Genomic DNA, 13,089 nt, shown 5'->3' with positions numbered 1-13,089 from the left:
TCTAAATCAACAAATAGATCACCACCAGAAAGTTCAGTGTAACTTTTGTACATTTTTTGCTTTAAAATTAGTACTTAATATTGTACTGCTGTTTTCTTTACATCAGAATAGGTTAATTAATAACTACTGTGTAAAGATGCTTCAGGTCAAGTATGAATAACATGATAAAAAATTGTGCAACTTGATCAAATTCAATATTAGTATTAAAAGTAAACTAAGAAAACTATGTATTGAAAGCCTCTTTTATAGATTGAAAAAGTAAATACACAATAAGAGAAGATTAATGGCTTGAATTGTGTTGGTGTCCATGTTGTAATCACTAGACACCACTTCTGTACGCATTGCACCAGAACATGTGCAACCCAGATTAGCTCCTACAACCACCTGAGGACCCACTTACAGACAACTCCCTCGGAGAATATCACATTTCACTCACGTGATTGCAGAATTCTTCAGATGTACCATGGCAAGCATTCTAACTGGTTGCATCACTGTTGGTATAGAGGAGCCATTGCACAGGATTGGAAAAAGCTACAGAAGGTTGCAACCTCACCTAGCTCCGTTATGAGCACCAGCCTTCTCACCATCAAGGACATCCTCAAAAGGTGATGCCTCAAAAAGGGACCATCAGTTATTAAGGACCAGCATCTCTCAGGATATGCCCTCTTCTCATTACTACCATCCGGGGAAGGTAGGAGAGCCTCAAGAAACACACTCTAAATTTGAGGAACAGTTTTTTCCCCTCCACCATCAGATTTCTGAACAGACAACGAACCCATGTACACTGCTTCACTTTTTTTGCTTTTTTTTGCATATTTGTTTATAAATATTTTGTATATTTATTTTCCTGGCCTTTTCCTGGAGCGGGGCAGGGGGGGAGTCAGGCACATGTAAACAAAAACTTATAAAGTGAAGATGTTTTCAAAAATAATGAAAAGTTTCTAAATAGCAGAAAATTACTATAAAGAACAGTAAACAGTTTTTCTTTAAAAGCTTAAATCAAATCAATATTTGGTGTGACTGCCTTTTAGACTGCATCAATTCTCTTGGGTACACTGTTACGCAATTTTATTAGAAAATCGGCTGGGTAAGTTACAAATATCTTGGAGAACTTGCCCAGTTCTTCTGCAGACTTTGACTGTCTTGCTTGCTTCTGTCTCCAGATAATCCCTTTCAGCCTTGATGATGTTGAGCTCAGAGCTCTGCATGGGCTGTACTACCTGTTGCCAAACTCCTTGTTCTGAAAATGGTTCTTTCTGACCTTGGCCGTATGTTTAGGGTCATTGTCTTGCTGCAGAATGAAGGAATCGATCAGATGCTTCCCTGATGCTATTGCTTGATGGATGAGAATCTGCTTGTACTTCTCTGCATTGAGTATTCCATTGATTGACCAGATCATCAGCTTCAATTGCAGAAGTGTAGCTCAAACCTGCAGGGAACCTCTGTTGCGCTTCACTGTTGGCTGCAGACACTCATCCATTTAGCACTCTCCAGATCTTCTATGAATAAACCGCTTCCTGTTTGAGCCAAAAATGTCACATTTTGACTCATCAGTACACAGCACTTGATGCCATTGTTCACCCCAGTCCTTGTGGTTTTGTGCATAGGTGAGTCTCTTGGCTTTGTTTGCACTTTAGAGGGTTGGCTTTTTGTCAGCAGTTCTTCCATGAAGACCACTTCTGACAAGTCTTCGTCAGACTGTAAAGGGGTGTACTTGTGTTACAGTGGTTTCTGTGAGTTCAGAGCTGATAGCACTGCTGAACTTCTTGCGATTTAGAAGGGACGTCAGTTTGATGTATCTCTTGTCTGCTGTTTCTGTGGCCAGCCACTCCATTTCTGGTCCTTAGCCTTGCCCATTTCTTTGTGCTTCTTCAGAAAAGCTTGGCCAGCACATACTGAAACTCCTGTCCACTGCAAAATTTCTGCTTGGGAGAGACCTTGATGATGCATGAGTGACCACTCTTGTCATGGTGTAAGAATTGATGATTTGAAGGTTAAACTGTATGTTCACACCCTCACCTTTTAGTTTGGTGGTGCTTTGCCCAGTTTGACGACTCCTATCCCTGTTTCTGTTTTAGCAATCATAATTTATGTTCATTTGCAATTACCAATTAGTTGTATACAATTTTCTGGATATGTTGCAATCACTGGCAAAATTCATTAGCTAATAACTTCCATATTTACAGCTTTAAAATTGCACCATTTAGTGGTTATAGCCCCTCTTCATTATTTGTAAATATTTTCCTGAACTCGTTACTATCCTCAATTTTTCAGCATTTTAGTTAGAACATAGAATATAGATCATAGAACAGTACAGCACAGGAACAGGTCCTTTGGCCCACAATGTTGTACTTAACCAGCTAAAAAGTAAATTTTAAAAGAACACCCAAAAACTAATCCATCCTACCTACACAATCTCCATATCCTTCCATCTTCCTCACATTCATATGCTTATCTGAAAGTCTTTTAAAAGCCTCTGCCACCATAACAAGCAGCACATTCCAGGCATCCACCACTTTGTTTTAAAAAAAAACTTGCCCCTCACATCCCCTTTGAACCTATCTCCTCTCACCTTCAGTACATGCCCTCCTGTATTAGACATTTCTACCCTGGGAAGTAGATATTCTATGTCTACTCTATCTATGCCTTTCATAATCATGTAAACCTCTATCAGATTTCCCCTCAGCCTCTGTACTCCAAAGAAAAGAACCCAAGTTTGTCCAGCCTGTCATGATGCACGTGCCCTCTAAGCCAGGCAGCATCTTGGTAAACCTCTTCTGCACTCTCCAAAGCCTCAACATCCTTCCCATAGTGAGGTGACCAGAACTGTATGCAATACTCCGTATGTGACCTAAGCAGAGCTTTTTGAAGTTGCAACATAACCTCTTGACTTTTGAACTCAATGCCTCGACTAATAAAAGTAAGCATTCCATAAGCTGCCTTAATCGCTCTATCATTCTGTGCAGCTGCTTTCAAGGTGCTATGAACTTGGATCCTAAGATCTCTGCTCAGCAACGTTGTTAAGGATCTTGTCATTAAAAGTGTACTGTGTCATTGCATTTTCCCAACCAAGGTGCATTACTGTACATTTTTCTGGGTTAAACTCAATTTGCCAGTCTTCTGCACTATCCACAACTCCACTAGTCTTGGTATCATTCGCAAACTTACTAACCCATCCATCTGCATTTTTATCTGGGTCAATTATATTCATAAAAAACAGCAGAGGTCTTAGCACAGATCCCTGCCGAACACAACTAATTACAGACCTCCAACTCAAATAAGTCCCTTCAACCACTACCTCTGTCTTCTTTGCTCAAGCCAGTTCTAAATCCAAACAGCCAATTCGCTGCGAACCCCATGCATCTTAATTTTCTGTATTAGGGACTTTGTCGAACGCCTTACGAAAGTCCATGTGGACAACATCTACTGTCCAACCCTCATCAATCTCTCTCATCATCTTGTCAAAAAAACTCTATCAAGTTGGTAAGACACCACTTGCCCCGCACAAAAGCCATGGTGGCTCTCTCCAATTAGGCCTTGGGTTTCCAAATGCTCGTGTATCCTATCCCTAAATTTTCTCCAACAATTTTCCTGCAGTGATGTGAGACTCACCAGTCCTCCGGGACCTTGCCTGTGATACTGGTCAAGGCCCCAGCAATCTCTTCTCTTGGTTCCTTCAATAACCTGGGGTAAATCCTGTCAGGTCTTGGGGACTTATCCACCTTAATACTCATCAGGAGGCCCAACACTTCCTCCTCGACCTCTAAATGCCCTAACATATTTATACACTCAGCACTGATCTTCTGGTCATCCATACCCTTTTCCTTGGTAAATACTGAAGAAAACTAGCAGGCATGAACTTCAGATTGCCTCTGCCATTGATCTCGCCGGCTCCAACACCTCAGGGCATATTCAAAACCTGGACTCCAGCAACGACCATGGACACTTTCAAAGTGATTGCGCAACCACCAGCTGCGACTCCAGCCTTAAGCTCCAGGCCGGGTCTTTATGTGCTGCTATTGTGACTCCCGTCTCCCCTTCCCCCACCAATACTCTGCAATCCGGTCTCCCTCAGATCCCATCGTCAGCTCCTGGGCCCTCAGAGGCTCCATCTTCCTCTCACCCAACCCTCCCCTCTCCATTGACACCCCCAGCCTCCCCCCTCCCCCCTCTGATCCCAGCTCTCATCCATGCCGGGCCTTTACCATCCCCTCTGACCTTCAACTGTCGGAGGCAGAACGCTCTGTGCTCAGTAAGGGCCTCACCTTTGTCCCCCTTCGCCCACACCTCAGTGAGTTCCGCATTCGCCATGATGCGGAACTCTTCTTTCTCCGTCTCCGAGCCTACTTCTTCGGCAAGGACCCTTCCACCCCCACCGATGACCCCTTCTCCCATCTTCAACCCTCCTCTTCTTCATGGACACCCCGCTCTGGTCTTCTGCCTGCTCTGGATCTCTTTATCGCTAACTGCCGACGGGACATCAACCGTCTCGACTTCAGCGCACCTTGTCCCCATTCCAACCTCACTCCTTTGGAACGCTCTGCTCTCCACTCCCTCCACACTAATCCTAACCTTATTATTAAACCCGCCGATAAGGGGGGTGCTGTTGTAGTCTGGCGTACTGACCTCTACCTTGCCGAGGCACAGCGACAACTCGCGGATACCTCCTCTTATTTATCCCTCGATCGTGACCCCACTAAGGAGCACCAGGCCATTGTCTCCCACACCATCACCGACTTTATCCGCTCAGAGGATCTCCCATCCACTGCTACTAACCTTATAGTTCCCACACCTCGCACTTCCCGTTTCTACCTCCTACCCAAGATCCACAAACCTGCCTGTCCTGGCCGACCTATTGTCTCAGCTTGCTCCTGCCCCACCGAATTCGTTTCTGCATACCTCGACACGGTTTTATCCCCCTTGTTCAATCCCTTCCTACCTATGTTCGTGACACTTCTCACGCTCTTATACTTTTCGATGATTTTAAGTTCCCTGGCCCCCACCGCTTTATTTTCACCATGGATGTCCAGTCCCTGTATATTTCCATCCCCCATCAGAAAGGTCTCAAAGCTCTCCGCTTCTTTTTGGATTCCAGACCTAATCAGTTCCCCTCTACCACCACTCTGCTCCGTCTAGCGGAATTGGTCCTTACTCTTAATAATTTCTCCTTTGGCTCCTCCCACTTCCTCCAATCTAAAGGTGTAGCTATGGGCACCCGTATGGGTCCTAGCTATGCCTGCCTTTTTGTTGGCTTTGTGGAACAATCTATGTTCCGTGCCTATTCTGGTATCTGTCCCCCACTTTTCCTTCGCTACATCGACGACTGCATTGGCACTGCTTCCTGCACACATGCAGAGCATGTTGACTTTATTAACTTTGCCTCCAACTTTCACCCTGCCCTCAAGTTTACCTGGTCCATTTCCGACACCTCCCTTCCCTTTCTAGATCTTTCTGTCTCTATCTTTGGAGACAGCTTATCCACTGATGTCTACTATAAGCCTACTGACTCTCACAGCTATCTGGACTATTCCTCTTCTCACCCTATCTCTTGCAAAAACGCCATTCCCTTCTCGCAATTCCTCCGTCTCCGCCGCATCTGCTCTCAGGATGAGGCTTTTCATTCCAGGGCGAGGGAGATGTCCTCCTTTTTTAAAGAAAGGGGCTTCCCTTCCTCCACTATCAACTCTGCTCTTAAACGCATCTCCCCCATTTCACGTACATCTGCTCTCACTCCATCCTCCCGCCACCCCACTAGGAATAGGGTTCCCCTGGTCCTCACCTACCACCCCACCAGCCTCCAGGTCCAACATATTATTCTTCGTAACTTCCGCCACCTCCAACGAGATCCCACCACTAAGCACATCTTTCCCTCCCCACCTCTCTGCTTTCCGCAGGGATCGCTCCCTACGCGACTCCCTTGTCCATTCGTCCACCCCATCCCTCCCCACTGATCTCCCTCCTGGCACTTATCCATGTAAGCGGAACAAGTGCTACACATGCCCTTACACTTCCTCCCTTACCACCATTCAGGGCCCCAAACAGTCCTTCCAGGTGCGGCAACACTTCACCTGTGAGTTGGCTGGGGTGATATACTGCGTCAGGTGCTCCCGATGTGGCCTTTTATATATTGGCGAGACCCGACGCAGACTGGGAGACCGTTTTGCTGAACACCTATGCTCTGTCCGCCAGAGAAAGCAGGATCTCCCAGTGGCCACACATTTTAATTCCACATCCCATTCCCATTCTGACATGTCTATCCACGGCCTCCTCTACTGTAAAGATGAAGCTGTACTCAGGTTGGAGGAACAACACCTTATATTCCGTCTGGGTAGCCTCCAACCTGATGGCATGAACATCGACTTCTCAAACTTCTGCTAATGTCCCACCTCCCCCTCGTACCCCATCTGTTACTTACTTTTATACGCACATTCTTTCTCTCACTCTCCTTTTTCTCCCTCTGTCCCTCTGAATGTACCCCTTGTCCATCCTCTGGGTTCTCCCCCCCCCCGTCTTTCTTCCCAGACATCCTGTCCCATGATCCTCTCGTATCCCTTTTGCCTATCACCTGTCCAGCTCTTGGCTCTATCCCTCCCCCTCCTGTCTTCTCCTATCATTTTGGATCTCCCCCTCCCCCTCCAACTTTCAAATCTCTTACTCGCTCTTCCTTCAGTTAGTCCTGACGAAGGGTCTCGGCCTGAAACGTCGACTGTACTTCCTCCTAGAGATGCTGCCTGGCCTGCTGCGTTCACCAGCAACTTTGATGTGTGCTGCTTAAGCAGGGGTCCCCAACTTTTTTTGCGCACCGCAGACTGGTTTAATATTGATAATATTCTTGCGGACCGGCCGACGGTGGGTGGTGGTTGTTGATCACGACCAGAATATAGGTGATAAGTCAACTATAAGTCACTTATAAGTGTCTAATAAACTCAATTTCGTTTCTAAAACGGTTTATCTAATGAATTTAATATTAAACACAGCGCATATTTTCCTTGCGTGAATATAATGAGTCAATTATAAGTCAATAGCATCTTAACATTTTAGGTAACGTTTGGATATCAAACACAGCGCATATTTTCCTCGTATGAACATATAAAATCATTGCAACACACCAATGTGGCTGAATCAGTGGGAGCCCTGGGCTTGTTTCCCACAACAAGATTGTCTCATCGAGGAGTGATGGGAGACAGCGATAATGGAAGGAGGTTCCTTATGTCCAGTCTATTCCGCTTGGCAGAGATATGATGTTGGAAATGGAAGCAACTTTTTCAGTGCTTTCGTGGCTATCTCAGGATATTTAGCCTTGACTTTGATCCAGAATGCCGGCAGAGATGTTATGTCAAACGTACTTTTCAGCCCGCCGTCATTTGCAAGCTGGAGGAGTTGATCTTCTTTCCGCACTGACATGGATGACGCGTGTGTAATGATCTGGTGTGCGTTCAAGTTCAACAGTGGGTGTGACAGGGAATGAGGAAAGGTGCAGCTGACTCATAACAGGGTTACCAGATTGGCTTTTTTTGGTGCCAAATTCCAGAAATCTGTCTTTCCCCCAATGCGGTTGGCATCAATAAATTCATTTGGCTTTTTGTCTTTTGCTGGCTTTTTTACATGCTAAAATTATCTGCACGAAAATTACATACCATCCTTTTTCTAAAACATTTCCCTTTAAGAAAAATGTTCTTTGGTCAGTTACATTTGGCAATATTTCTGCCGCCAAGAGTCTGGGCAAGAAGGCGCCAACCGACAAGTTGGCAACATGGTCACAGCGCCAAATCATATCATTCCCTCGCGGCCCGGTAGCACATGCTTTGCGGCCCGGTGGTTGGGGACCACTGCTGTTAAGTACCTCACACATTCTCCACATCTAAGCAAATGTTCCCCCCTTTATCCTGGAATGGTCCTGCCTTCTCCTCAGTTATCCTGTTGCTCTTGATCTTAGTATAGAATACGGTGGAATTCATCTCATTCCTACTTGCTAAGGACTTTTCATGGCTCCTGCTGGCTTTCCTAATTTCCTTTGGTTCTTTTCTAGCTTCTTTATATTCCTCACGTGCTCTTTTTTATCCTAACTTCCAAAGCTTTATGTACTTTTCCTTTTTCTTCTTGACTAAACTCATCCTCTCTGGGCATCCAAGGTTCTATTATCTTCCTATCCCCGTCCTTCTTTCTAACAGGAACATACCTTTTCCTGTGCTATGTACTCCTTAAACATGCGCCACATGTCTCGTGTGGACTTGGCAGAAAAGAAGTGTTCCCAATTAACTCTAAGTTCCCACCTAATGCCTTTGTACTTTGCCCTTCTCCAATTTAAAACTCTTGCAAGTACCATACCTATCCTTGTCTATAGCTTTCCTGAAGGTTAAGAAGTTGTCATTTTTCCTTAAATGCTCACCAACTGAAAGGTGAGTCACCTGGCCAGGCTCATTATCCAACACCATGTCCAAGTACAACCCTTCCTCTTGTTGGACTATCCACATGTTGATTTAAGAAGCCCTCCTGCATATACTCAAATTCTGTCCCATCCAAACCCCATGTATTAAGAAGGTCTGAGTTCATTTTGGGGAAGTTGAAATCCCCCAAAACAAACCCTATTACTTTTACACATTTTCTTAATCTGATCAGACATCTGTTCCTCAATGTCCTAGTGGCTATTGGGTCTGTAGTACAATCCCATCAGTGTGTTTGCATCCTTCCAATTCCTGAGTTCTACTCAAATGGACTCTGTCTGAACTCTCCATTATGTCTCCTGTGATGTATTGTATCTGATTAGTAGTTCACTAGTTCTTAGCAAATCAGTGCTGTCAAGGTTATTTAAATAATATGGTTATGCCATATTAATGGACAACAATAAGATTTACTTGAAAGTACAATTGGCAAAAGATGGTCCTTTATTTATTGAATCTTTTAATTCTTGGTTGCAGAAACCGCCTGTTTCCTGAATCATCCATAAGAAACATCATGTATCAGATACTTCAAGGTTTGGCTTTTATCCACAAACATGGTAGGTATTCCGAATTATTTGAAGAGAGTGTCAAAGAAATAAAAGAATTTGGTTAGAGCTTTGAAAAGTAAAATGAGCATTTAGCAATTAAAGTACCTGTTTCTTAAAACAGAATTTATTCTGTCCATTCTGGAATTCAGTTTGTATTATCTGGTTGTGGGTGGTGGTGGAGGGCAGGAAAAGAGACTGTTCTTTGATGTTTACTCTGGGTGTGCATATGACCTCAGTTCTGCCCATTGGTGCAATTCTTTAAATCTGCATTTGGAGTCCTATTTACAAGTCAGTATTTGTGCATATCCATCAAAAGTTAACTTTTGCTGTTAAGATGGTGATTGAAGAAGAATCTGAACATTGAAAACACATGCCAACAAAAATTGAAACCTGTGAATGCTTTTGGTCTGTCGACTATAAGGCATTTATGGGGTATATATGAGCTTGGATGCTGTACGCTCAGACATAGGTAAGGTGACAGAAGATTCTGAAAGCAATGCTTTCAAAGCAACAATTCTTCACAAATCTGGTTACTGAAGCTCTGGAACTATTGCTTCACACCCCTCCCAGACTTAGTCCTAATTTGGCTAAGAGCACCCTCTGTCATGTCTTGAGTGATTTCCTTTTGACATTGTCGCACCATTTCACTAACCATACATCAGGGACTCTGCTCACAGTCAGTCAAGGGAATTGGAATGGTTCATTATTGTTACATATACTGAGATACAGTGAAAAGCTTGTCTTGCATACTGCTCTTGCTGATCAAATCACTACACAGTGCGCTGAGGTGGCAGAAGCTAAGGCAATAACAGTGTAAAATACAGTGCCTTGAAAATGTATTCAATCCCCACAACTATTTTCACATTTTACTGTCTCATTTTCTAAATTTAAATTATGTTGAAGTAGAACTTTTTGAACCAAAAAATTCCAAAACCTGTCAACAACTTACTAAAAATTAAAACGCAAAGTTGTGAGGCTGAAAAAGTATTCATCCCCTTTTGTAATTGCCTCAGGTGCAATAGTGTGTATTATCTTACCAACTCGGCTGTTTTCAAGGAATTCATAAGAAATATATACCCTCTCTATGGAAGGTTTAACAGTATGGTAGATTTTCAACAGACCAAACCAAAATGAAGACAAGCAAGTCAGGGAAATAATAATTGAGAAACAAATCTGGGTAGGGGTACAAGACCATCTCAAAGGCACTGAACATGCCTCTGAGCTCAGTGTCATCCAGTGGAAAAACTATGAAACCACAGCCACATTGCTTAGGTCAAGCTACCCCTCGAAACTTAGTCACTGGAGAAGAATTGCACTTGTAGAAGATGCCAGCAGTCAATCTGAGTGAGCTGCGGAAGTCTGTGGCTGCAATTGGAGATGAAGTTCATGGCTGCACAATCTCTAAGGCCTTGCACAAAAGGGTATTTATGGACGATTGGCAATGAAAAATCACTGGCTTAAAAAAACATATCCTTGCCCTAAAGGCTTTGCAAAGTATCGCTTAAAAGATGCTGTAAAGATGTTGAAGGTTTTGTGTTGGATAAAACTGAAATAGAACTTTTTGGCCTCAACATTAAGCAGTACGTGTGGCATAAATATAATAATGTACATCAGCCAGATAACATCATCCCTGCAATAAAGTATCATGCTATGGGGATGCTTTTCAGCATAGGACTGGAAATCTGATCAGGATAGACTGGGGGGGGGGGGAATGAATGCTACTAAATACAGAGAGATAAAAACATGCCAGCCTCTGCCGGAAAGCTTAACTGGTGAGGAAGTTTGTCTTTAAGCAGGACAATGAACCAAAACACACTGCTGGGGCAACCATGGAGAGGCTGCAAATGTAGAAAATTTATGTTCTTGAGTGGCCCAGTCAGAGTCCTATCCTTAACCCAATTGAACATCTCTGGCAAGACTTTAAGATTGCTGTCCACTGCCACAGCTTGAGCAAATTTGCAAGGTGGAATGGGTAAATCTTGCTCCATCACGTTGTGCAAACTTAATAGAGGCCTGTCCAAAAAGACTATTAGTTGTAATAGCTACTGAGGTGGTTCAAATAAGTACTGAGCAAAGGGGGATGAATACTTTTGAACGCGATTTCAGTTTTTGAATTTTTAGTTTTTTGTGCTTTACAATTTATCCTGTTTTATTTGGGCTCTACTGTGAAAAGAGGTGCATGTGGTTCACAAATACAAATTATCAGTTAAATAGATCAAAATCCCTGGTTGTAATACTCATTTACGTGAATAAAGGGTTGCGGGCTGAATACTTTTACAAGGTACTGTCAAGTGCATCAGCTAAAGAGAGTGTATCTTTGCACTGACTTGAATATTACTTTACTGAAAGGGAAATGGCTGTGGTTAGAGTGCTCACTGGTTCCAGTGCAATAGTTCTTTAAAACAGTGATTTTTGATCCAACCATCTTAAAATGGTTCATCAACTACCTTTGTAAATCAGAAGTAGTTATGTGAAATTAATAATGTTCATTTCCTTTAGCCATTTCTCAGGTAGTGAAGCAGTCTGTTCCTGTATGCATCAAGATCTTGATAACATAAAGACATAGGCTGAAAAATGTTAGTGACATCATGCCATACAAGTTCCTCACAATGATGATCATCCCATTGAAAAGTCTTACCTCCTGCCTGGCATTTAATTGAATAGCTATTGTTGAATTTTTACACCATTGAAACAAAAAACTCAATTGGATCAACCATACAAAAACTGGCATTCATCAGATCAAAGGTTATGAGACCTATAGCAAGTGACTTATCTCCTGTCCCACTTGTACCTTTCTGCCATCTAGAAGTCACAAATCAGGAGTATATCACTTGCCTGGATGAGTACAAAATCTTGGCAAACCAGACATCACAGAGAAGAAAAAGTTCTCTGAAATGATCTGAGGTCATGTAAGATCATGTGAATGTAAATGGTGTGATGCTTCTTCCGGAAACTGGTAACTGCAACAGTTTTGTCCAGCTATAACACTGAAATGAATCCCATGTGCTTCTTTAAATGTAGAAAATATCACTCTACCCTTGTATTTCTATCTTAATCTTTGTCGAACCTAGAAACTTGGCCAAACTTCTAGCAAAACTTAAGAAATTCTTGTGTGGTTAATTTAGATTTTAGAAACTCTCAAAAAAATGAATTCATATAAATTGATTTCTTCTTGCGCTGGTGAACATAAGATTGTCAAATCTTGTATGAAGTTCCTTTTTCTTTATCAATCTTTTTATTAAGTTTCAGATTAATATACATAACAATATTAATGATATAAAGAGATCGGTGTAAGATTGATAATGGTTAACATATACAAACATAATTGGAGTAAAATATATAATTCAAGCCTCCCAATCTCTGAGTAATTGAACATGAAAAAAGAATTATATAAAGAACCCCCCTAAACTCAAAAAACAAAACAAAACTGGGATGTCCTATTTCTTCGGATAAGAACATTATTTGTCATTAACTCCGTTCCTCCATAGATAAACAAAAGATTTTTTTTTTAAAAAAGGGTTCTGAAAGGGACAACTTACATCATACGAAAATGTTGAATAAATGGTCTCCAGGTTTCTTCATATTTAACAGAAGAATCAACTATACCACACCTAATTTTTTTCCAGGTTTAAACATAATATAGTTTGAGAAAACCATTGAAAGTAGTAGGAGAATCAGAATCTTTCTATTTAAATAAGATGGATCTTTTAGCTATTAGTGTAACAAATGCAATGAAACGCCAAGCTGAAAAGGGTAAATGACCAACATCTGTCACTGGTAATCCAAAAATTGCAATAATAGGGTGAGGTTTTAAATTAATATGCAAAACTGTTGAAATAATATCAAAAATATCTTTCCAATATTTATCTAAAAGAGGGCAAGACTAAAACATGTGTCAGAGAGACCACCTCAGAGTTATATCTGTCACCCACAGGATTTATGCCGGTAAAAACGAGCTAATTTATCCTTAGACATATGACCCTGATGGACTATTTAAAATTGTATCAGTGTATGTCTAGCACACATTGAGGAGGTATTAACTAGTTGAATAATTTTCTCCCATTTCTCTATAGGTAAAGATACCTGAAGTTCTCCTTCCC

General features: G+C 42.2%; 1 protein-coding gene across 5 annotated transcripts in view; it reads left to right on the top strand.

The window, feature by feature from the left end:
• The window catches only part of LOC134341181 (serine/threonine-protein kinase ICK-like), a 93,182-nt gene that overhangs the window by 29,227 nt on the left and 50,866 nt on the right, over positions 1-13,089 (top strand). For 4 of the 5 annotated variants that reach the window (XM_063039006.1, XM_063039015.1, XM_063038994.1 and 1 more), the window contains exon 5: positions 8,919-8,998. In XM_063039006.1, the coding sequence (XP_062895076.1) occupies positions 8,919-8,998 (80 nt within the window). Of the gene's footprint in view, positions 1-419; positions 692-8,918; positions 8,999-13,089 lie in introns of those variants that run through there. The other variant, XM_063039021.1, reaches the window with a different exon arrangement.

This window comes from Mobula hypostoma, chromosome 2, assembly GCF_963921235.1.
Source record: "Mobula hypostoma chromosome 2, sMobHyp1.1, whole genome shotgun sequence".
Lineage (NCBI taxonomy): Eukaryota > Metazoa > Chordata > Chondrichthyes > Myliobatiformes > Myliobatidae > Mobula > Mobula hypostoma.
This window is presented reverse-complemented; position numbering and strand designations above follow the sequence as displayed.